Here is a 26,254-nt window from a genome sequence, read left to right on the forward strand (position 1 = left end):
ATCCATAGTGGTCTGCAGGGTGCTCGCTGCCAAGTATGGCATGCAATTGGTTGTAAAAGCGGCAGGTCTGTGGGGCAGCACCAGATCTATTATTACGCTCACTGGCCTTCAGCCATCCCTGGCGGAATTCTTTCTTTTTCACATGGCACCACTGCTGATCCCTGTCATACCTCTCTGCATGTATCTCCTGTGTAATCTTCTCATGGGTGTTCATATTTCTACATCTAAACCATAGCAGTGCTTGCACAAACTCCTCTCCCTGTAAACCCAGGAGATCCAATAATTCCTGTCTGCTCCTGGTAGGAGTGCATCTAGTGTGGGGTTGGTTGGGCAGTTGCACGCAACGAAGGTTGTCTGACAGGTGTGCTTGCTGAGGTGGGGGCAGTCAGTGAAAAGGCATTTCAGAAACACACAGGAGGCACTGGGAGGGAGGGAGAGGAGTTGATCAGCAGTGCCGAGGGACCCAGACATAATTCCACCCGCTCCCCCGAGCATGCCATGTCCCCGCCCTCTCAGGACCTCCAACAGGCTGCTGAACAGCTGTTCCCCAGTGTGCATGAGGCACTGGGAGGGAGGGGGAGAAGTTGATCAGTGGGGCCAGTGGACCCCCTGTTTGAGAAACACGAATCTACAGTATTCAGTCCACGTGACCTGTTTTTCCAATTAATGAAATTAGCCCTAGGATCACTGCTAACTATCTAACATAAACTCCTACATTTATGACAGACTCAGTGCAGTTCGAAAAGCTTGCACATTTGGTCTCATTTTATGTCTGTATACAACTAGAACTTGAAAGGCAGTATGAAATATTAACTGTGATAGACATATGCAGTGCTCTGTCATGTTAGTTAATAACAGTAACTTGTTCAGTTTTAAAACTACTTTACAGCAATCTTTGATTTAAACGTTACAAAATAAAGACAGACACTAACTCTCTGATAGTCTTTAAAACATACACACAAGTACGTGCACTTCCTTTACTAATTACTTGGTTTTAGGAAGTGGTCAATTGACTGACTTAGGTCATCGTCAAGGAGAAAGTCTGTATATTACTTATCACCAGACCTTTGCTCAGCTTTCAGCTCAGTTATCGTTCGCAGCAGGAGTTGACACTGTTTTACTACTGTATATGGCACATATAATATCAATGTTTGATATTAATTTAATATTTTAATTCATTTACTTATTCACAGACAGGGAAAAAGGGAAGTCTCTTCACAATCTTGTGAAAGGCTGCAGCAACTCTAGCTGTTAGACCTTGGGTTATTATTCTGTTAGCTGTCTGTTCTGTCTTTCTAAAAGGCTTTGATACCTGGGCAATTCTTAAATAGTAACAACTCCTAATTTTGGGACCTTAGTTAATACAGCAGTACCAAACAAGAGTAAGGCTTTATAGTCTGCAGTAGGTTTAGTCTTAGATAGTTATGCCTATGTCCAAAAAACAATTAGTTATTTTAATTCAGATAAATGTGAAATAGTGAATTTCACACCAAAAAAAAAAGTTTACCTTTTTTAGCCATGTTAGGTTAATGTTTAAATATGAACCTTATTCAAGATTGAACAATTGCAAAAGAAAAATGAAATAAAACAAACACAGCAACTAAAAAAGGAAAAAAAGCATAATTCCATTTAAAATTGACTAGGTTGGCAACAGGTCAGCTCTTCAAGCATCGTGCTGTTCATTATCTTTTCATCATTAAGCATCAACTGTTTCATCTATATCTTTGTTATCAAATTAATCAGTAACTCATTTTCCCTCTTAACTTAATATTCTTCAGATGAACTTTTCATCTGTTCTTTCTTTAATCATATTTTGTGATACATGATCACCAGCTTCCCAGCAGTGAAGGTCTTCAATCTGTTTCTGTTTCTTGAATGATGATTCCCTAAACCAACCAGTTTTGTTCCGCAGATGCAGTAGCGCATGCAAGTGTTAAAAGAATATCTGCCACTGTAGCAAGAACATGAGGAGGACACAACCCTTTCCATCATGATGGAGCATGTTGTTTTTATATTCAGCTGCTGGGACTGCACTTTGCATTGTTTTAGAACTGACTGGGCTTTTTTTTGCTTTATATTTTGCTGTCTCCATCATCATTGCTTGTTTGTTTGTATTTCCTTTAACATTTGCAACAGTCACTCTGAGATCACAAGCTGAATCAGATTCATGGTCAGATTTTGGCCCTGGAAGCATGGATCCAGAAGGTAGGCCGTATTATGAGCGAGAGTGATCACTTGATTTTTTTTTTTTTGGTGATATTATCTTCTCTCTCATTCTCTTCCACTTTTGTAAATGAACTGTGTTCAGTATTCTTGCATGTTTCTTAACATTGAGAAACTTGTTCCTGGCATCAGACAGTGCAGAACTATTATTTTTCATATTCTAAATGACTTATCTACAGTATCAAGCAGTTAAATGAATTTGTCTTTTCACATCCAAAAGACATCATCATCAAGAATGTTAGTGCAGACTACTCAGGGAGAACACCCGGCCACCCCTTCTTCAACAGCAGCTGAATGAAGAGTCTTTTTGCATATTTGAAGTTCAAGACATTTAATAGAAGATGCCCATCGAGTAAGAGTAGGCTTACTCAGTGTGAATGAAACTGAGTGCTATACTAACTGATGCTGAAAAATGTTTGCTGGTACTTGTTTGCTTTTGAAAATCTTGACTGCGCTTTTCACTTGTAGCATGTGATGCGATGTTGAAGATCTTACAACTTTGCAAGTGAAAAACTGCATAATATGGGCAGCATATCCATAACACAAGTTGTGGATACACATCAGCAAAATTCAAGTAGTGTTCATGTTAGCCATGTTGTTGTTCACAACAAAAATAACCTTCTGTGGACCCAATTCACGAATTATATTTTTTAACTGGTCAGCTCAGTTACACATTGGAATAAATAAAACACTGGCTGTGGGGTTATCACCATGAAGTTGATGACATCTTCACTGCAAATATTTTTCCATCCCTCCAGACACTAGAAGTACATGAGGCGCTTATGCGGTAAGAACACCAAACTTTTTTTCACATCCTCTGCTTTGGCATTCAGAAGACTTCTGCAAGCCATTTCTTTCTTGGTCCTTTGGATGCAACTTACAAAAATAAATTTAGTGTATAAGGATTTTCGATTATATGAAATGGAGTATTGCTGGCATAATTACTTCTAGCAAATGTAGGGGTAAGTTCGTTTTTCTTGTAGGACATTCTATATAAAAAAACTTTTGATACTGATTTGATGAACATCTGAAGACTTTCCAGGAGTAGGAGTTTTTGATGCCGAAGCAAATAAAGTAACAAAATTCTTATTTGAAGATGAAGAAATGGAATTAGCATCATTTTCATTGCCACTTACATCACCGTATTCATCAAAAGACACCAGGCTTCATGATGCTGCTGTCAACGACAAAGTAGAAGAAGAGTACACAGAAGAAAACAAACTTCGATGTAGACCCGTTTACTCTTCCTTGCTGTTTGCCTATAATCTTTTGACAGTAGCTGGACACATCACAAAAATTCCTCAAGTGAGGGTTCTCTATTCTATCTACATTTGTCTCATATCAAGAGAGCATAATTTGCACTTTGCTTTAACAGTGTTTCCATGTTCATGTCTAGTAATTATTAAAAATATATATAAAAAAAATATTTTGGCTTTCCTCAACTCTGCATAATTTATGATATTACTATTGTTAATGTCTCACTATTTCTGGATTGCTGTCTCAGTTATGAAATATCTCTTGAACTTTAATCAACCAGTAGCTATTCAGTCTTTCTAAGCGCTGCTGATTGGAAGATTCCATCCAGTCAAAATGTTTTTGGGCATGTTGTCCCCTCCCAGGACCTTTAAAGACTCCCAGATCACATGAAGGTAGAGGTGGGCAGTCGGCTCCTTCTTCCTACAGCAAACACACAGGCTCATAAGCAGCAGTAGAAAAAGGAACAGAGCGGAAAGGGGAAGGGGAGGGGCTCTACAGAGATGTGATGTCACAAACCTCCATTAACAGAACTTTCCATATTTATCAGCAAGGTTTGGTTGGAGATAAGTGGGGGGGAGTTGATGGAGGGGATATTTGAGGGAGAGAAGTGGGGGTTTATTTACATAGGCCTATAACATGGGTTGTTCGTGTTGAGGGCAGTGGGGTTAATAGCTGTGATATTTTTGTTTAGGGAGGACGTTTGATGGCTAGGCATCTTTTCTTTGTGTTCGAGGAGGAGGTTTAATGACTGAACACTCCTTTCCCTTCTCCAGCCTCTTCTGAATTTATTTCTGTAGGTTTGTCTTGGAAGTTTAGATTGACCAGGGCCAGGGACCATGTCTTTTAACTCGTTTAATGCGCTTTGTAGACCACCATGAACAATGATGGCCTGGTATATAAATAGATACATGTATAATGTTTGTTCTAGAAGATTCCAGCCAATTAAGATGATCAACTTTCAGTTAGTTCACCTTTTCCCCATCAGATGTCATTAGCTTGTAGTAAAGTAAGTAATCAAGACATTTGGACACCATTAAATTAGGCTTGAATAAAGACTGGGAGTGGATGGATCATTACACAAAGTAAAACTATTTCCCCATGTTTATTTTTCCCCCTATGGTTCCTCACACCTTCTTGTCAACTGCTGGAAATGGGCCATTTTGATTACCACTACAAAAAAAATTTTCTCTCTCCTGCTGGTAATAGCTCACCTTAACTGATCACTCTCATTATAGTGTGTATGGTAACACCCATTGTTTCATGTTCTCTGTGTGTGTGTGTGTGTGTATATATATCTTCCTACTATATTTTCCACTGCATGCATCCGATGAAGTGGGTTTTAGCCCACGAAAGCTTATGCTCAAATAAATGTGTTAGTCTCTAAGGTGCCACAAGTACTCCTGTTCTTTTTGTGGATACAGACTAACACGGCTGCTACTCTGAAACAAGACATTTCAGTAAGTTTGCTAACAGATGTCACCATGTTGCAATAAAAAAGCTAGGCCATCACCTACATCTGCGCATGGTTGCTGGAATATCCAATATTTGACCATGGTTAAATAGTAGGCTGTTAATTGATAGGTTTAACAAGCTGATCTACTGACCAAACATTGCTATTACAATCCCATTGGTTAATGCATCTGAGGACCTTGTAGATGAAAGAATAGGAAAACTTATTCTGAATTACCAAAAACTTCCTTTTTCTGATCCAATCCTCCCATCTTTGGAGAATTTCTTTGGTGTGTAGGATTAAAAAGCCCTGTTGGTCCATTCAGCTTGGTTCTTAAGAAATATGCTCTACAGAAGAAATTCACAGCTTATTACTATAGCATATATAAACTTTCTAACAAGTTTCAGTCTACAGGGTGTTATCCTTAGCTGTGAAAGCTGTTTAAATTGGCAGGTTTTTCAGAGTGCCTGTCCATACCCTCACATATCAGTGATTGATAGGTCTGGTTCTGCTTGCATAACTGCATGCAGGCTGAGAGCCCGTTGGTTAATAGTTCTATAGACCTTGTAACTCAGAGGAAATTTTTGGTAAATCAGAATAGGTTTTCATAGTCTCATATTCCAAGACTGTCCATACACACATTTGGAATTAACTTGTCCACAGGACAAAAAAAAAATACCCTAAACAATTGTAGTAGTCTACACTGATCTTGGTGAAGGTCTGTAGATTTCACTGTTCTCTTCTGAAGCTATTTAAAGTTCATTCAATCTAAGTTTAAGTTGTTTTGACTAGGCTGAAAAAGATGGCACTCTCATCTACATTTTCTTAAATATACTCTCTAACTTTAGTTGGAGGAGAGCCGGAATGTTCAAAAGCAGATGAAGATACTGCAGAAGAAACAAGCACAGGTTGTGAAAGAGAAAGTTCACTTGCAGAGTGAGCATAGCAAGGCCATTCTAGCACGCAGCAAACTGGAATCTCTGTGCCGGGAGCTTCAGCGTCATAACAAGACTTTAAAGGTTAGTTTATTTGTGTAAATTGTTTTAAGGTAAACCCTATTTCTGATTGCTATTTATATTCATACTTGCTGCTAGCTAGCTGATATTTGCGCTGTTTCATGTCCAATACCCAGATCAATAGAGAATAACAACCTTTTTGAGTATCGGGATTGTGGGAATTGGTGTGTTTACTTTAGTTAGTTTCCTTACTTAAACTGGTCCATGGATCATACTAGTTTAGACTGCTGTAGTGTCTAGTCTTGCCGTAATAGTTACTGAGAGCTGTGGTGTTGGCTGCTAGTAAAATAACATGAATGAAATCAAAACAGTGTAAAATGACAAGATATAAACAAAGCTTGAATTGGCATGAGTAAGATGGAAAGGAGGTTGAGATTCCATTCATTTCCCTAGGTGGTTATTGTAGGGAATTGCTTCACCAAATAACTGTTTTATTAACTTTAGGGTAGCTTTTAATTGAAGTACAAAAACATTGGTGAGGAGGTGAACACAAACCATTCAGCTTTCTGTTTCAAATGTATCAATGCAGGATTTTTTTGCCTCCTGGATAATCATTGCTGGCCTTACCAAACCATACTTACATCAGTTAAACTCTTTCTCAAGCCATAAAGACGAATGCTCTTCAAGCATACAATAAACCATATCAGTTTTAGGTCAATTGAAAAGTAAAAACAAAAAAAAAAATGCTAGAGCTTCACTTGCCAATACCAAAATATATAGAGCATGGTAATAGACTGCTGAATGTATATTAAAATATCTACATTAAAACACCCAGCTAAATCCAGAGTGGTTGCAAGACCAGGAACCAGCTTCCCTAAAGAAGCATCCTGATAGCACATTTGATCTCTTATCCACACAAAGCGCACTGAATTGGTAAGGATTTAATTTTGTCAGTTTGGGCAAAACTTTGGTTTTGGTTTTTGAACATACCAATGTTGTGGAAGTATTCAGACCTGAAGTATTTATTTTGACCCATCTCTATCTTAAATATTGATTATACGGGCATATTACATCACTTTTGACTTGCACACCATTAACAAATCCTTTTGGATAAAAGGAAGAAAACATGCAGCAAGCACGTGAAGAAGAGGAGAGACGTAAAGAAGCAACTGCACATTTCCAGATTACACTGAATGAAATTCAGGCCCAGCTGGAACAGCATGATATACACAATGCCAAGCTCCGCCAAGAAAATATTGAATTGGGGGAGAAGCTGAAGAAACTAATTGAACAGTATGCTTTGCGGGAAGAGGTAATTTAAATTTATGCTTCCATAGGCACTCAAATTAGTTTCCTTACTACATTTAAGTGGTGGCTTTCTAAAAACATTCTTCAGTAATTTAAGTGGTAAAATTGCATGGTATACTCTACATAAATAAAGATAAATGCCTTTTTTAATTTCAGGCCTTCTTAACAAAAATTAGGTGGCTATTTGGCCCAAAATCTCTTCTTTCAATCCCCATCCCATTTCCATGGGGTTCTCTGGATCCCTAACAGAGCTCAAAGGATCCATTTTTCCAGACATTTCCACTGACATTAATGGCTTTATTATAATTGCACTAAAATGTGTGGTGCATTAAGTCATTAGCAATTGCACATTTTTCATTATATTATAAGGTAATGGTTCAATTTGAGTGGACAAAACGAGTAAAAGTGGTGGAACATGTTTAGGAAGGTCTTTTGTAGATGTATTTTGGGTTGTTGACTTAGTCATCTTATGCAAACATATGTTTAAATGAGTTCTTCTAAATTAGTTTATGAAAAAGAGTATTTAATTGTTTGAAACAGTGTGCTGCTGTTCTCATGAACTTTTAAGGAGCCTGCTTTGTTTCCCAAGTGTGTGCTGCCCAACTTTCCATTACCTTTGTTTTGTCCACTTAACTCCTGTTTTCTTGCATAACGTCTGCTGAAATCGCACCCTATTTCTAAGATCTTTACAATTGAGACTTTAAAAAATGTAGTATGTTTTTTCAATTTTTATATATAATCAGTAATATGTAATTTAGAAATTATATTTATTATAAACATTTCCTCACTTTGCTTAGTGGTGCTACAATTTAAAGTTCAGCTTTCCTCAAATTTCAGTTGTTATACATTAATTCCTCAAATGTAACTGGGTGTAGATATGTATTCAAGATAAATATTTTAATTGAGCTCTATATTAGATTGATACTGAGGAAATCATATTCACTGATGAAGTGCACAGTTGTCTGTTCGAAGTGTAGGAAAGTAAAATGAAGGTTATTTATTAAACTACATTTGCATTTATGTTGTAAATAAAAGTTAGAAGTGATAATGATTAAAATCAGTTCACTTTCGTAGGCCTGGTCCACACTAACCCCCCACTTCGAACTAAGGTACGCAAATTCAGCTACGTTAATAACGTAGCTGAATTCGAAGTACCTTAGTTCGAACTTACCGCGGTTCCAGACGCGGCAGGCAGGCTCCCCCGTCGATGCCGCATACTCCTCACGCCGAGCTGGAGTACCGGCGTCGACGGCGAGCACTTCTGGGATCGATCCGAGATCGATTTATCACGTCTAGACAAGACGCGATAAATTGATCCCAGAAGATCGATTGCTTACGTCCGGACCAGGAAGTAAGTGTAGACCTGGCCTTTGTGAGTACTATGGCTTTCTTTGGTTCCCAACCAGCAGTTGTAGAATACGTATTCTCTGATTTTTTTTCATAGTGTGGATTGTTTTCTAATACTTAGGTTGTCATGAACCACTTCTCTCCCCTCTCATTCATGATCACCTCCTGTGGCAACCAGAGCAATTGTTTGTGGAAAAGTAATACTAGGAAGTTAATGTAATTTAGTGCTATTTAACAGCTGGAAATGAGATGTGACCAATCAGCTGTTTGTAGGCCACAGTTTGCAAATCTTTGCATTTACTTTCTGGTTTTTAAGTAAAACATGGTTGGGTCATGTTTTCATGCTTCTCTCATCAACTGTGAGGGACAGAAACTTTTTTAAATGAAAGTTCAAATTCTCCTGTAGTCACTTGACTCTGGAGGTTGGGCTTAAAGAAAAACACGACATATATTGTGATCCAATGGTCAGGTAACTCTGACCATTGGATCACCAGGCCTGAATACTAAAACTGTTTTTAAAACTTTTTTTTTTCCCATTAAAAAATCTTTTTTATGTTGGTTTAACTATGTACTGCTCATATTACACTGTCAGGTTTTACTTTTTCCTTAGCATATTGACAAAGTGTTCAAGCATAAAGAATTACAGCAACAACTGGTGGATGCCAAACTTCAGCAAACAACACAACTTATAAAAGAAGCCGAGGAAAAACATCAGAGAGAGAGGGAGTTTGTAAGTTGCTTCTAAGCTTACTTTAAAAAACAAAAAACACAGCAACTGAAGGGGCAGCATATTTAGGGCTAAGATAGGGCTAAGGGCTTTTCTATAAGATACTAAGATCCAAATGGTTTAAATAAATGAAAAGGAACCTGAATTGTACCTGCAATATACAGCTATACAGGTGCAAACAAATAATGTGCATGCAGCTGCAGCTTTTTTGCGGCACACTTCCTTGTTCTTCTGATGCCTGAATTTGGTCAGCTATGCTATAAGAGATGTGAGGCAGAAAGAGGGTGAAAGCAGAAATAATGTAAGCACCTTTAAGAGCACTTGCTGTTACCAGGAAGTGTGTGCCCAGTGTTTTCTGAGCTCATGAGACTGAAAAACTAAGAATTTGTACTTGCATTCTTCCAAGCAGTAGCAGCTTGGTTGGAAACTACGTAACACTGAAGTCTTCAATTGAAAACGTGCCCTCCTGGTGATGAAATGGCTTTAGACATTATAGGCCTGATCCAAAGCCTTTTTAAAGTCAGTTAGAGTCTTTGGATCAGGCCCTAAATATTCACTCCCCTCCACCCAAAGTAGTGACTTTGTTTCCAGAATTTGAACAAAATCTTACAAGGTGTTGGGGAGAGGGCTATGTCTTCTATTTGTTTTTATTATGTATTTATAGATAGGGTATAGAAAAAAAACTTGAAGTTTCAAAATTGGCATGAATATAGTCTTCATTGAGAATGAGTACTTATGTGTGATTTGGGATGGAGGGGTCAAAAAAATCAAGTAACTTCTGGCCATGTTCACCAATCTTTGAAGACTGAGATTTAAAGATAGAGGATACCACACTGTTTTGGTGAAGAATTCTTGCTTAGAAGTACAGGTGTGTGAATCTTCTGTTTTCTAAAAGCTAAGACATACTGATAATCTCCTGATTTTAAATTAGACAAAGTAGATTTTTAGAAAGTTTAAATTTTAGCCAGGTTTGACAAAAACTCTCCCACTTTTAGCCAGGTTTGACAAAAACTCTCCCACTCTCTTCAGCATTACTGCTTTACGTACAGCAGTCATTAATGTTACTGGCATAGTTTTGTTTCATATAAGACAATCGTCGAAGCAGTCCAGTCTTTGCAAATAACTTCTTTAACATAGATGACAGGAGAACATCACAAGTGTGAAGCTAATTGTACTACATAACTTTTTTTCCATGCTTGGGCATTCATATATTTTTGTAGTAAAATAGCTTTTTATTGTACTTCTGCATATCATTTAACACTTAGGTGTTCTACCAGAATGCAAACACAAACTGAATTTTCCCAACTGTTTGAGAGATTTTCCCGTGTAATAAAATCAATTCCAGTATATCAGTAAATGGTTTTAAAATATCAGCTAAGAACTATTAGTTTGTGACAGACGGGAGAACACAATGATAAGTAATCTGGCACAATTTTTACCTATTTTGTTCTTTAACAAATTAATTTTTTAAACATTTAATACAAGAGTAGGCAAGAACATGTTCAACTGTATGAAGTTTCATGGTAAATCAGACTTTCTCATTTATATTACTTTGTATCAAGCCATTGTTCTTCAAATGATTACATATGTCTATTACACTAGGTACATGCACACCTTGTGCATAGATGCTGGAGAGTTTTCCCTACCAGTACCCACCCAAAGGGGCAGCCATGCCAGTGCCATGGTGTCCCTCGTGCTCTGAGCCGAGGGTATAAAAGGCGGAGCTGCCCTGCCTATTCTTTGGTTCCTACTTACTGTCCATGGTTGAAGCATGCTGGCAGCTCATTCCTCCTGGTAACGTACCTTTATAGGTAATAGTTGCCTAGCTGTAGTTAACAGTGATACTCGTTTTGGTCCTTTGGAACCCCTCTTCTTTTTTTTCTCTTCCTTATTGTCAGGATTCGGCTCCAGGCTCGACTTGGTACCAGGGGAGACTATGCCAAGGTGCCCTGGCTTCAAGCCTTGCTCTGGGTGTCACAAACCAATTCCTGTGAGTGATCCTCGCTCTCGCTGTTTGAAGTGTTTAGGTGACAGGTGAACAGTCTTCCAAGGCTTCAAGACCAGAACAATGGAGCAAAGAGAAGATTCTCTCTCATACATCCTCATGGGGGCTGCTCTTTGCCCAGCATCAGAATCTGACCGAGGGAGTTCCTTGACCACGCTTTTCACATGTGCTCCCCAGCCATACCTGTGGATCGAGACAAGAGAAAATCTCCCTCACCACAGCAGTCCTCAAAGAAACATAAATGCTCTGAGCATTGTAAGAGGACTATTATGTCTTCATCAAAGTCCTCCATATAGAATTCCTTAGTTGCAGAGCTTAAGCCACTCTGGTACCGTAGGTAGAGCATGCCCTTCAGCCCACCACTCCCCAGTACCGCAGTTTAGTGGCTCTTATAAAGTAGAGCTGTGGATCCACGTCCAGGACTGTCAATACTGGCTACTTTATTGGCACATATGGTGGAACCATTGCCCCTGCTTGCAGCGGGGCAAAGACCCCTTTCAGTACAGACCACTTCAGAGGCATACGAAGGCTTGCAAAAGATCTGCTGAACCTCTCAGTACCACCGTCACTGATCATCCAGATTGACAGTGTCCTTCCAGAGCCAGTACACATGGTGCACGCTTTGGGGTATGTTATGATGCCTGTGACCTCAGGTCCTGTATTGCTTTTCTCAATGTCTGTTCCAAGACCACTGGTAATGGCTCCACGTCAGATCATGGTACCAATCACTAGGAAGCCCTTTCAGGTCCGTTTCCCAACTGTTTGTTTTCTATCAAGAACAAACGAGAGGGCATCCTGTAACAGTGCAATGGCTTTCTAAGTGGATCACCAGCTGTGTTGCCCAGGACGCCCCCAGAGAAGCTGTCTGTGCATTCAATCAGAGCCCACTAAGCCTCCACTGCATTTCTGGGAAATTGCCGCTTTGCAGATGTCTACAATAGGGACAAAGTTGTCTTTAGTCCACACATTTGCTAAACATTACACAGTTACTGTTGCATCAAGGAAATATGTGAATGGGAGGAAGAGTCCTGTAGTCCATCTTCCGATCAGACTCCTAGCCCACCGCTCCATTGAAAACAGCTTGGGAGTCATCTAGTGTGATGGACATATGCAATTACTCAAAGAAGAAATGGTTACTCACCTTCTCGTAACTGTTCTTCGAGATGTGCTGCATATGTCCTTTATGCAACCCACCCTCCTTCCCCAACGCATTAGAGTCTATCATCTAAGATTCTGGTACAAAGAAACTGAAGGGTGGGTGGTGCAGTTCTTCCCTTTATATACTTCGTGCTTGCAGCTCAAGGGATGCCTGGCTGCAGACTTGGCCAGCCCTGTGGGTGCCACTAGGGAAAACTTTCCAGCACTGGTGCACGAGGCACACCCTCCTAATTTAATAGACATATGCACCACATCTCGAAGAACAGCTACAAGAAGGTGAGTAACTGTTTATTCCTATTTACATTATCCTTAAAATTTTGCCCTTCGATATAATGTGCGATAATACAGTACCATTTTCTCCACTTTTTAGCTATTAAAAGAAGCCACTGAATCCAGACACAAATGTGAGCAGATGAAGCAGCAGGAAGCCCAACTAAAACAGCAGGTAACTGTACTGTTCGATACAGATGATCCACAATGACAATATCAATAGATGCTTATGGTTTTGACTCAAACTTGACATTTGAGGAAATACAAAAAATTGCAAATTAAACTTTCATTAATGGAAACATTGAATTTTTATGGAAACTTTAATTGGTAGCAGTTGTCTGTTCAATGAACACTTCTCGTTATATGTACATTGGAGATATTAAAAATAATATCTTAAAAATAAGATTTTCTTGAAATTGCTATTTGAGGCTCCCAGTTCCCTCCACATTACTGGAAAGTGATAGATGCTGAACTGCTAAGATTGTTTCATTAATTTAAAAGAATGCTGCATCCATTGTGCTAAGACTAGAATATCTGAACGTCTAAGGACCTGTCCTATCTGTGGCCTCCACCCTGCTGGCTATTTCACAACACCTCTCTTTTTCCCTGTGGGTGATTCTCTTCCGCAGGATGTCACACCCTTTTTTCCTGGTCATTCTGGACCCACACAGTGCCCTCTGACTGGAAAATGAGCTAGGTCCCTTCTCTTTCCATAATGACTTGTGGCCCAATCCTTGTTAGCATTATGTCATTCTGAAAAAGATGATGGGTAGTCAGTAATGAATCAACAAAGTTTACTATAGAACTTATTGATCCTTGCAGTCACTAAGGCCCTGTAACCCTGGGGTTCAGGTTGACTTTGCCTTCTTTTGCCTCATATGCACTTAGGCTGGGTCCAAATCCTGGTGCTTCTTCCTTCATAATATATCTAAAATTGAATCTTCTCTCTATCCATAATGCTAATCCTCCTGTCCAAGCATTCTTTCAGCATGATTACTACAGCCACCACTTCTACCTCCTCTGGTCTCTCCAGAACCCACATTGCTCCCTGCTTCTCCTGTTAATACAAAATAAGCTCCTAAGACAGTCTTCCTGTGGTCTTTTGTTTATGCCCCTTTCCACATCTATCTTATCCTGATTCTCCTTTCTCAGATTTTCATACACACCCCTGCACTTACCCTACCTTTAATTCACAGAGATCTAACTCAGGTTTTCCCTACAGAATCCGATTCTTTCAAACTGGATTTGTTTAGCTCTAGGCCAGGCCAGTGTTTCTCAACATTTCTCAGGTTGGCCACCCCTTACGAAAGTCAAAAAATTTTGCAACATCCTTATACTCACTATAAAAGTGAAAGCAAAAAATGTATCCTTGATAAACCCATCTAATTTATTTCTGTGTGTATTTCAAAGGGTTAATAGAGAACACCTGACCTTGAAGGATAAGGGTTTGTGGAGACTGGGGGAGGATCACCGTATGGCCACCCTCGGGGAGGTTACCTTTTGTGATTCTCTCTCCCTCCTCCCTCCCGTGACCACCAACCAGTTAAGAAATGCTGATCTGGACAAATTCCTGATGGACCCTTCTGCAAAATTGGAGAGGGAATGTGTTTTGTGCATTCAGTCCCTGTGCTTGAAATTATATGATCATGCCTCTACCAGCCTAAAATTTGCAAATTATGTCCCAGCCGCGATAAGATTTGACTGGAAGAGAATTGAGAGAGTTCTATTTGCTGCTTTAAAGTTTTTTTCAGGTTAAGTGGGAAGCTGCTAATAATGGCTGTGGTACTCCTAATTTGCCTATTCGTATAACAGCAGATTCAAAAATCTGTCCTCTGGCTAGAATGTTGTGTTTACTAGAAATTCCACGGATGAGGCTACTTCATTGTCCTTACCAAATAATCCGTTAGTTCCCTTGCCCAGTTGGTCTCTTATAAGATGTGTAAACAAGGATATTAAAAGACTTGTTTATTCCCTATCAGATCTCCACTTCCTTGGAGTTCCTATTCACGGTGAAAATTTGTTAGGATAACTTAGGCCCCAAACAAGTCCCCACTTCGATTTATGTTTGTAGGATCAGGGCTGTAGTTGTTTCTTAGCCATGTCTTTGAAATAGTAGCAAGACCATGTGGTTGAGAGCCTCGGAGGCGGATGTCACTTCAAATCCAATCTCACTATTACACATGTAGAATTTGCACTTTGTTACTAAATCCCACACCTATGACTACTTCAACTTTTATTATTCATCTGATCCTAATTTGCTTTGGTATTTTAATCCTTGCCTTGTTTAATATTTTGTATCTTAATTAGTTTTTAAATTACATATTTACACCTAAATTTGTGCTTAATTTTTCAAATTTTAGCTGTTACCTTTATTTGTGCATAGTTAGAAATGCACCTCTTTCAAACTTTTATTTAACTGAGATAACAACCCATGTCTTAATGCTTAACTTTTGTTAGAATATAATCTGTTGCTTTATAAAGATAGCCCTAGCTCAGCATCCATGCACAATTTGAGTAACCATCTATTTTTATACAGTCATCTACACATGCTTTAGGTGAAAATTTACCTGATAGATTAGAGGGGGAACGTAAACATTGTTCTCTTATCTTTGTTGCATTACTATTAGCTGAAATTTCTGATGTACCTTAATAAACATTGCTTGTGTGGTAACATTGCTATACAGTTTAAATATGTCCACATTTTTTTCCCCAAAGCTTTCTCTTTACATGGATAAGTTTGAAGAATTCCAGACCACCATGGCAAAGAGCAATGAACTTTTTACAACCTTCAGACAAGAAATGGAAAAGGTACTTTATATAATTATGATGTTAGAATTTCATGAAAAATATTAGAAAAAAAAATCTAGCTCCTTATTGGGCCTTAAAATCCCTGAAGAGGCTATATAGGTGAATACAATTTTAAAAGTATTTGTAGCTGGAAACACTGTAAAATGGCACATTAAAACTAGTTATCTACCTCTGATTTCAGTCTGATTACTGAGAGAGAAAAAATCAGCATAGTTGTGGAAGAACATGATGCAATCCATTCTTTTGAAACACTTGGCGTAACTGCATGCCAAGTTCTGATTCCAAAAGCTAATATTAGAAGTAGAAAACAAGGTTAAAAAAAAAAAAAAATGGTCATGTGCAATACTTTTAGTTAGAAACTACTTTTGTTTATAAATGAAGAAGATGATTGTAGAAGCTTTTGAGGGAGGATGGAAATCATTTTTGTAACCACCATAATCTTAAAAGTAATATTTTTAAATGTTAGTTTAAGATTTTAATAATTTTTCATAGGTCTGACATGAAACCCTTTCCTGTAAATTCATTTTATAAGGTTACTTTGAAAACTACGGTTTAAGCAACTTACTAAAACATTTTAATACGTGGTTACCTCTATTTTGATCCTAGTTATAAAACTAGCTTTACTATATTTTTAGATGACCAAGAAGATAAAAAAACTGGAAAAAGAGACAATAGTGTGGCGTACAAAATGGGAAAACAACAACAAAGCTCTTCTGCAAATGGCTGAAGAGGTGGGTAACAATCTTCATAGTTTAAGGAACTGTGTAGTCACATTCAAGCAGGGCTTGACTCTACGTGGCCCTTCATTTCTAGATAGCTGGAGATTGTCAAGAAATGCTACGTAGCTACTCAAATTGTACCACTAAATTTTTTTTTTAATTGCTAACAATTTGTGCGTCTCCTTTAAATAACTTTTCCCAGGTAAATTGACCATCCTTCTTCTCAAGAACAAAATGAATTCTGTTTTTTGTAATTGCTATCCATGACATTTGATCTTCATATGTTTAGTCAGTCAAAAGCATAACGTAGGAATTGGCATCCTTAACCTATTGCTTATTAGGTAGGACCTCGTGGCAAAATTGTACAAACTATTTGAGTCTATTAAATACTGGGACAGGTACTAGACTGACAACCCTGAAGAATCCTTGGAATTGTAAAACTCACCTAGCTGCAACTAGGGGTCAGTGTAGTTCTGCCATGTCTGTTAGTATTCTTTCTCTTATTACCAGATTTCATGGCAGAAATGTATATATGCTTGTGTACAAACTGCTTTGAAATCAGAAATATTTGGTACCCATTCACTAAAGTTGGCTGAGTTCCATAAGTAATATCCCTGTAACTGTAGTCTTGAATAGTAACAAGTTGTGTGTTTTAGTCTGTGAGCTCCTAGTGGACTCTTGTTCACATTAGAAAACACTTGGTCACAGCTGGCAGTATGTAGTACCTTATGTTGCATCTCATCAGACTGACCTGTCACCCCCCTACATGTGGTCCCCCTTTGGTTTAGAACAGGGGTAGGCAACCTATGGCACGTGTGCCAAAGGCAGCACGCGAGCTGATTTTCAGCGGCACTCATGCCACCCGGGTCCTGGCCACCAGTCCGGGAGGCTCTGCATTTTAATTTAATTTTAAATGAAGCTTCTTAAACATTTTTAAAACCTTATTTACTTTACATACAACAATAGTTTAGTTATATATTAAAGACTTATGGAAAGAGACCTTCTAAAAACGTTAAAATGTATGACTGGCATGTGAAATCTTAAATCTGCGTGAATAAATGAAGACTCGGCACACCACTTCTGAAAGGTTGCCGACCCCTAGTTTTTGCCTGAGAATTTGCACCAACGCTGTCAATGCTCTGCCTTTTAGAGGGATTAAAGAGAAGACTTTAATCTCTAAGCCTGTCAAAGTAGTGCCTTTTTAAGAGAAATAAATTCCCCCCAAAAATCACTTCATTAGGTTAATCTCTGTTTATTTTTATTCCTTACAGAAAACAGTTAGAGACAAAGAATACAAAGGCTTTCAAATAAAACTGGAGCGTTTGGAGAAGCTGTGCAGGGCTCTTCAGACGGAGAGGAATGAGCTGAATGAGAAGGTGGAAGTTCTGAAGGAACAGGTTTCTGTAAAAGAAGCAGATGTGGATCTAGCAGTTGAGGTGTTGCAGTCCTGCACACTCAATTCCCATGAGGAGCTGGGAACTTCCACTGATACAGAACCAGGAATCCAATCAGATGCTGAATCAAGTGCAGCAAATGAAGGAAATGGCTCTGAAAAGACTGTCTCCACGAGTCCTGTTCCTGTTGACTAAAATGAAGCGTAAACACTGTATTGAGAGATATATTTTGTGTATAACTTTCTCTGTTGGTGGTAACTATTGGTTTTGTGGTGAAAATTTTCTTACTTTTTCTACCATATATGTATTTTCTTAGAACTACTGGACTTATGTGGTACAGGAAGCTGCATAGCAGCTTTGAATAGCGTAATCTATACATTTTCCACAACTGTGTTGCACATCTGCCTCATTTTAAAAAAATATTTTTCCATAAAGAATGCATGTGCATTTCCTCTCCCCTAAACACAAATCTCACCATGTCAGTTAAGACTTGTGTACAGATTTAACATTTCATGGGGAAAAGTGACAGGAGTGTCACTTCATTGGTTTGAAAATAACATTTTGCTTCTGTTAACTGAACTAAGGTTTGGTATACTAATGTAATTACCAAACTCTTCAGTAAATTATCTACATTCATCTAATGGCCAGTAGGAACTTCAACTATCTCACCTGATTATATATGAAAATAAGGGTCCAGAATATGATCAAGAATATTTTACAGGGTTTTAGTGTAGTTGTGGTATGACAAAAACAGCTTTCAAATATACATACTTTAATTTGCAGCTGGTAAAACAGGGTGTACAACTTTCTTGCAAACTTCTCAGGGTTGTGCTCTAAGGTTAATTCATAGACAGACAGACTGTATTTGCCCTCCCTGTGAATGTGTTCAATTTAACTTGCAAAGAAAGCATACAGGAATGAGTGTTTATGGAGTGAAGTTATCTGTAATGGAATATACACAACTGCAGAAGTGTTAGTCATTTTATGTTCCTTAACATGAAGCCTCAGCATTGCAGAGAATTCATAAAATGATTATTTCTGATTAGAGAAGTTGTATTAAATCTGGATATTTTAAAACAAGGAGTTCTTGTAGATACTTACTGCATTCAGTGCTTAAGACATCAATCTTTGGTTTGGATGTTCTTTACTTAGCACTGTATGCAATATATTTAAGGATCTGTAAAGAACACAGTTAATATTTGATCATGTGGATTCAAATATATTCCCAGAGTAAAACATTTAACTTGTCACACACCTAACCTGAAAAGACACTGATCAGCAGACAGAGTGCCTTCCTGGTACCTACTGCTTGTCTGGTAAAATTGGTAATTCAGAGGTTTCATGTTAAACTAATATGCCATAAGTAAAAAAAAAAAAAAAAAAAAATTTACATTTTAAAAAAATGTAATGGACTGCAGTTGTGAGCCTTAGTGTTTCATTTTGAAAACTTGGGTATCAAATTTTTAAGGGAACTGTTCTCTGGGACAGGCTGGGACCAACATTTATTTTTAGCAAGGCAGGTAATGTAGGCAGGTCATGTGTTAAGTAACAAGCTACTGTTAACTTTAGCCCATATATGTTCGCTTTCTAGTTTCAGTCACTTTTATTTTAAGAGATACAAACGTGTAGCTTTTTCTGGTACTTAATGTTCTTTGCACTTAACTTCAGTGGGGGATTTCTGAACCAAGCACATAACTTTCAATGAGCTTCCCTCCCCGCCCCCTTTGTTCTTTTTGGCAGTTTAGTGGCTAAATTACTTGAATGTTCAGGCTGCACTGAGCTCTTGATCCCTTCCCTGATGTAATGATGTACATTAAAATAATGTAGATGTCTTATAAAGAGAATAAGGTTGTATAAAGCCTGATAAATGTGTTTTAGCTCATACCACTGAACAAAACTGTATCAAACTGACATTTCTTAAATTGTGTAGCAAATGAGTGACATAAATTGGGAACTGGCCAGTTTTTCTCTACAATTTGCACCGTCTGTTTTGTATTCGTGGTCCACACATGGTGAAGTAATGAGAAGGTCGAGGTGAGCAGTCAGAGGTTGGACTCAGCTTTGAAACACTAATCACGGTAACCACATGGCAACAAAAATACTGGAAAGAAGAAACATCCTTCCAAAGTTGCTTCATCAAATGAATTGTCTGACGTTGTGTGTTGTCATGGAATCCAAAAACTGTAACAGAAGTAAGTGTTTAAATTTCTGCCAAAACTGGTCTTCAGTTAATAAATTAAGTGAACGTGAAATAATTTTCCTGAGGGCAAGTGAAGATCTTAATGTATGAATTACAGCACAACATACCCTTGGCAAAAGGTACAAATTTCACAAGTGAAGTGGAAAGTGCAGTTTTCTCTTTTTAAAATGTATTTGGTCTCCTGTATCTATAACCACCTTTCTTTTTAGAATGCGTGTTCCATGTGTAGTCAAGAGTGAACTTTGGACACTGCCACAAGGGCTGTAAAGATATGTGAGACGAATGGAAGAGCAGTACAGACGATATGTAGTTACTGGCTTGCATGTGTAAATGAAGCAGAATGCCACTAGTAAAGGGTTTTAAGGAATCTGGGATTTTCTTCTTATCTCTGTGTGACCCTGAAAAGGTCCCACATCACACCAACCTTCCCTCTAGCAAAGGTGGGCTGGACTTGGCTTCCTGGAAGCAGTTAATGTCATTCCATGCACTGGCCAAAGGGGTGTTGCTATAAAGAATGCAAGTGATAAGCCCAGCACTCACACTGATCTGCCATACAGGAGGCTGTTGCACTGCCACTGTACAGCCAAATTTGGTTCCAGTAGGGTTTTTATGGAAACTTATATTGTGTATCTTCCATAACCACAACTGTTTTAATCTGGGCTGTAAATTTATGTAGCCTTTGATGTGTACACCTAATTGTTAGTTGGGCCCATGATTTTTACCATGCTTAGGCTGCAAAAAAAAAAAAAAAAAAAAAAAACGTATGTGATGCAAGACCCAAATACGTGTAGTAGTGTACACAACTACATTAGGGCTGTATCTCTCCAATCTGTTTTGTCCTTCCTTTATTACACTTACACCTGGTTATATTACAGTTTAATTCTCAGGTGTTGCAGAAAAACTACCTCTTCAGACTGTAGATGGAAATAACTGTGAAAAAAGTGATGCAGAAATCTAGTTTGTGCTAAACACACTGCTTTATTTTTACAACCATGTCTGCTTTCATGAGAAAAAAAAATTGATAAATGAACAGGCAGTCTTGTTTTGCTTTTCAAAAACATTTTGTAGGGATTTTTCACTAATGTGAATCTGAAATTTTATCTACTCGATTCTGTATAGATTAAGTAAATATGTATGCTTAATATATCAGACTCTGTGTTTTTCTTTTATTCTTGGAACATATTCATTCCTAACTTGGGCTGTCTGGCATACTTGTTAGGAGCTTCAGGAGAGAATTTAGAGGTGTGAAGTTTGAAATTACTAGTAGCATGGGTACAGCACTCTAGCTGTGCTGTTGTAACATAAATGCTTCCTACGTTGACAGAACAGGTGTTTCCACTGATACAGGTAATCCACTTCTCTGAGCGGCAGTAGCTGCATCTACAGTGGGAGGTTAGGTTGACCTAACTCTGTCAAACGGAGCTAAATTTTTCACATCTCTGAGTGATGTACCTAGGTCGACCTATGTTTTAGGTGTAGACCACTCCTAAATGTATTCAGGTTAAATGGCAGCTGCTAATTTAAAACAGCAGTCTTGAAGTTTGAGCGTTTTAAAGCACAGAATTGCTGTTTCTTTGATGGAAATCTTAGTTATGTTCAACACTGAACACAAATGGGCTGAGTTTCGAATAAATTAGGGGCTTGGAATGTGAAGTGGACAATTTTGGGGGTTTTGAATCTTCACTACAAACATCAGTTACCTTTTTTTCATTACTTTGCTAAATTCCAATATTTTTAATGGTAATAGTTATGTGTTACTCTATTGTTTGTGGGAGTGGGTTGGCCTGATTGCGTCTCTCGTCACCTTGTGCCAGCTAGTACAAAAGAAGAAAACAGAATTTTAGGCCCCCCCAGATTGGGTGGTGTTTTTAAGTTTGTTTTCATAACAAGCTATGCGAACAACCACTACACAGAGGAATGTTCCTGCACAGTAAGACGATTACATTGTAATAACACCCAAAATGTCCATGATGTTTTCCAGACACAGTAGTATGCAGTCTCCTGCTGAATGGTGTAAAATGTGTAAGTCTCGCTCAGTGATTTTCCTGGAGCAGGAAGCTGTTTGGACACTGTTCTAGTGCGAATAAGACTGCTGGCTCTTGAGGATCCAAGGAAGTGTACCTTCAAAATTCCCAACCTGGCTATACTCAGGAAGTCTCATGCTAGGCTACCGGGCTCTCTATGAAAAGGCTTTCAAAGGGACCAGGCAAACTTTTCAGATATGTCTACGTTTGGGTGAAACTCTTGTAAAATGTACACTAATAACAGTTCAGAAGTGTTAGTGAAGACCTGAAACAATTAGATTCCATCCCTGTCACATATCAAAAATGCTCTTTTGATCAGACAAGCAGTATTCTTAGGCGCACTCACACAACAACAAAATAGTGTGAATCAAGTCAATACCTGTTTCCCTAGCATGCAAAATGTATTAAGGAATAAATTGTTTTAAAATTCAACTCTGCTATTTTATAAATTAACTTCTACCTTAAAATTCTGTTTTATTGGTCCCTGCATCTTCAGAAATATTTGTGTAAATCCAGACCTGTATGGCTCAGGTATATTAATAGGATAGAATCTCGTTCATGTTTAAGGTGCTTGTTCAAATCTAGTCCCCGTTGGTGATCAAAGTTGCTACTCCTTTCTTGTAAAGGAGTTAAAAGCCAAACATTGATTGGATATGGAAAGAACCCAGCTTAGTCGTCATTACCAGGTGGGGGCTGCAGCATGTTGACAAGGCAATTTAGAAGGGAGGCTTATGCTACTGTTGTCCAACTGGTACCTATGCCATGTTTCAACTGAGGACTTTATCAGGGATCAGTTTAGAGCACTGAATACTTCGAGTTTGTAAAGTATTACATATATGTATTTGGTTTTTGCAAAGTTAAATTGCTAGACTGGCATTTAAGGGAGGAAATTCTGTAAATGAAAGCTGCTTTTTCGAGTAGTGTCCCTATGGGTGCTCTACTCTAGGTGTGCTAGCACCCCCTGTGCCTTTGATCAGAGATTTCTCATAGCCGTGTCTGTTTGGCCCACACATGTGCTAGTTAGCCTCGTGTCCCGTTCTATTGCTATACAGCATTGGACGGGCAAACGGTCCTCAGTTCCATCTCAACTGCCTCGGACTGAGGCAGAGCTCTGGCAGTTGTCCCTGTTGAGATTACTTCTACTGTGTCCTGGTTTCTTATTGTTGTAGTTTGTTGTTGTTAGTGTAAATAGTACATAATAGTAACTTTAGCTTCCTAGTTTTAAAATAAATATATATAAATCATATACTTAGTGAACGCTTTGTACTAATATCTCGGAGATTATGCCCAGTTCTGGTTTCAAACGTTGTCTGTCATGCCAGGAGGAAATCCCAGTAAGCGACAGGCAGTCCTGGTGCATTCATTGCTTTTGGGAATCGCATATTGCCCAGAAGTGTAAGTTCTGTCTAGCACTGAAATGTAGAGCTGGAAAAAACAGGGTGATCAAACTTGGTCTCCTCATGAATGGAGATCTTCCTACACCTGGCTTCTGACCCAAGCAAAGGGACCCTCTCTGTACACCGGTCTCTGAGCAAATCTGCTGCCTCCACTATATCTGATCTGCACTTCTCCATCTAAGACTCGACTCCTCTCATCAGTCCTCCAAGAGACTGTGCCCCAAGTTCACAAGGTAGCAAATCTACCTCAAAAAGGCCAAGGTCATCAGTCTTTTCAGCCACCTCAGCAACATCCACTCTCCAAGCCAGGTACCCACTGATGCTACTGCTAGACTGAAAGATGGCAAAGTCTCGGACTCGGAGAAATCATTGGTATCAATAGCAGACTGAGATGGCAAGAAGAGCTCGTCCTCTCCTTCCTCTGTACCAAAGAAGCCCGCTCGGGCTGCAACTGCACTTCCCTCAGAGCAGACAAGACTATGGTACTGGCCACTATTACCTTGGTGCAGACCACGGACTCGGTACCGACAACATGCTCAGTACCACAGGAGTTTCGTTTTCCCTGGGACCTGGCTGAGTCTCTGCTCCTCGGCTCTGACATATTTTCAGTACCAAGGACATCGAGATTGTCAGAAATTCACCTGGTACCAAGAGTTTCACCTCAAATTTCTCCAGGCCCCCCACCATTTCATAGTGAGTTTGAGAAAAGGGATTCTGATGAAGACCTTGCTTCAGTTTCCCAAATATCGATCCAGGGCTCTCCTCACCCCTATAGAGGCCCCTTTCCAGAAGTCTCTGATTAGTCTATGACCACTCGTGACACAAGGTTGCAATCATCATCTTGCTGGTATGTGCACCCATATGTGCCCCTCCTATGCCTCATGCATCACCTCCTTGGCCATACTGGGACCCTTGGGCAGCCTATCACCAGCTATTTTCCAGGGCTTCGAGCACCACCCTTTGCGATGATGGTTGCCTATCTCTGCTTGCTGTCTCTTGGAGACTGATCCTCAAGACGAAACCTTTGAGGAGTTGGAAGCTAGAGCCAATGAAGTGGTCTCTCCTCCAGCCAACATCTTCTCTTTATCTCCAGATGAAGCTGTCATGCCGCCGCCTCCATCCTTGGCAGATGATTTTAAGCAGTTCCAGGATCTGGTCAAGAGAATTGCTGAGTCCTTGCAGATCTCTCTCGAGGAGATTGAAGAACCTCATCATAAGCTGCTTGATATCCTTCATTCACCCTCAGCTGCCTGAATAGCTGTGCTGGTCAATGAGGCCCTTCTGGACCATGTGAAGATCTGCTACCCCAGCTACTATTCTGCCTACATGCAAGAGTGGATAAGAAATATGTTCTGGCAAAAGACTGTTTTTATTTTCTCATCCCTCTCCTAATTCTTTGGTTAAAACAATTAATGAATGTGGAAGGCAGTACCACTCTAAATCCATGCCCCATGAAAAAGATCGTAAGTGAGAATCTTGTTTGTCAGCCTCCTTACAATTTAGAATCGCCAACTACCAGGCACTTATGGCAAAATATAATCATGTAAATTGCACAAAACTGAACTCTTTTGTTGACCACCTACCAATGGAGCACAGAGATCAATTCCAGGCAATTATTGTGGAGGGCCAGCTACTTGCCAGAACATCTACAAGCCTCCCTCAACGCTGCTGATACTGCTGCTTTTTCAATCTCTACAGCAGTAGTTATGAGAAGGGCTTTCTGGCTCCAACTCTCCAGATTTCCAACAGAGGTCCAGAATACGATGGAAGACCTTTCTTTTGATGGGTCTAAACTGTTTGCTGACAGCATGGATGAATCTCTGTGCACATTAAATGACTCTAGGGCTACTTTTCATTCTCTTGGGATTTATACATAAGAGAATGTTTAGCAAGTCCCAGATGGCTCAGAGATCCTGTCCTGCCAAATTCCTGACATCCCAGACGCTATATCAGGGGTCGGCAACCTTTCAGAAGTGCTGTGCCGGGTCTTCATTTAGTCACTCTAATTTAAGGTTTCGCGTGCCAGTAATACATTTTAACGTTTTTAGAAGGTCTCTTTCTATAAGTCTATAATATATAACTAAACTATTGTTGTATGTAAAGTAAATAAGGTTTTTAAAATGCTTAAGAAACTTCATTTAAAATTAAATTAAAATGCAGAGCCCCCCAGAGCGGTGGCCAGGACCCGGGCAGTGTGAGTGCTGCCGAAAATCAGCTTGCGTGCCGCCTTCGGCATGCGTGCCATAGGTTGCCTACCCCTGCGCTATATGAACCATATCAAAAGAGACAGAAATTCCAGAGAAGGAAACCGTCAACCTTGCACCGTTCCACCTCCAAGGAGCAATTTTTATGGGCTGGTCAACAGCCTGAATTACCATCCTCCTCCTTACCAGCTGTACCAGTTCACCTGCCTTTTTCCCTTCGGTGACTGCCTTTACCACTTCAGGTGGGCTTGGGAGTCTATCTCCACAGACAAATAGGTTTTTGGAGATTATCACCAAAGGGAACGCCATCCACTTTACTACTCATCCACCATCCAGCCTCCTCCTACTTCCCTCTTCAGAGAGCTTGCTTCATCAAGCAAGTGTCTCTCTCCTACACTTGGTGCTATAGAACCAGTTCCCATGCAGTACAGAGGAAAGGGGGTTTAGTCCAGATATTTCCTGGTACCAAAAAAGAATGGCAGTGGGAGACCCATCCTAGATTTGAGGCTACTCAACATTTATGTGAAGGCACAAAAATTCAAAATGGTGACACTTGCAGTGATAATTCTGTCATGAGATCAAGGGGATTGGTTCTCAGCCCTCAACCTTCAGGATGCATATTTCAAGTCATGTGAGTGGTAGCAGCCTAACTCCACAAGAAGGGTGTTCTAGTGTCCCCTTACTGGACGATTGGCTGCTGAAAGGTCACTCCTTGGAACTGACATCATGGACAACTTCCAGAGCCATAGATCTCTTCCTCAGCTTGGGTCTACAATTAAACATTCAAAAACCCACTTTGACCCCTGT

The 26,254-nt window shown here is 39.4% G+C and overlaps 1 protein-coding gene across 1 annotated transcript in view; it reads left to right on the plus strand.

Moving 5' to 3' along the window:
- The window catches only part of LOC112103837 (gamma-taxilin), a 43,903-nt gene extending 23,535 nt beyond the window's left edge, over positions 1–20,368 (plus strand). Inside the window, exons 4-10 of the mRNA XM_024195801.3 lie at positions 5,779–5,949; positions 7,004–7,198; positions 9,152–9,271; positions 12,802–12,876; positions 15,417–15,509; positions 16,145–16,240; positions 17,500–20,368. Coding sequence (XP_024051569.1) covers positions 5,779–5,949; positions 7,004–7,198; positions 9,152–9,271; positions 12,802–12,876; positions 15,417–15,509; positions 16,145–16,240; positions 17,500–17,817 — 1,068 coding nt within the window. The 3' untranslated portion in view covers positions 17,818–20,368. The remainder of the gene's footprint in view (positions 1–5,778; positions 5,950–7,003; positions 7,199–9,151; positions 9,272–12,801; positions 12,877–15,416; positions 15,510–16,144; positions 16,241–17,499) is intronic.
- Positions 20,369–26,254: the final 5,886 nt, after the last annotated feature.

This window comes from Terrapene carolina, unplaced genomic scaffold (genome assembly GCF_002925995.2).
Source record: "Terrapene carolina triunguis isolate 2854851 unplaced genomic scaffold, T_m_triunguis-2.0 Scaffold22, whole genome shotgun sequence".
Lineage (NCBI taxonomy): Eukaryota > Metazoa > Chordata > Testudines > Emydidae > Terrapene > Terrapene triunguis.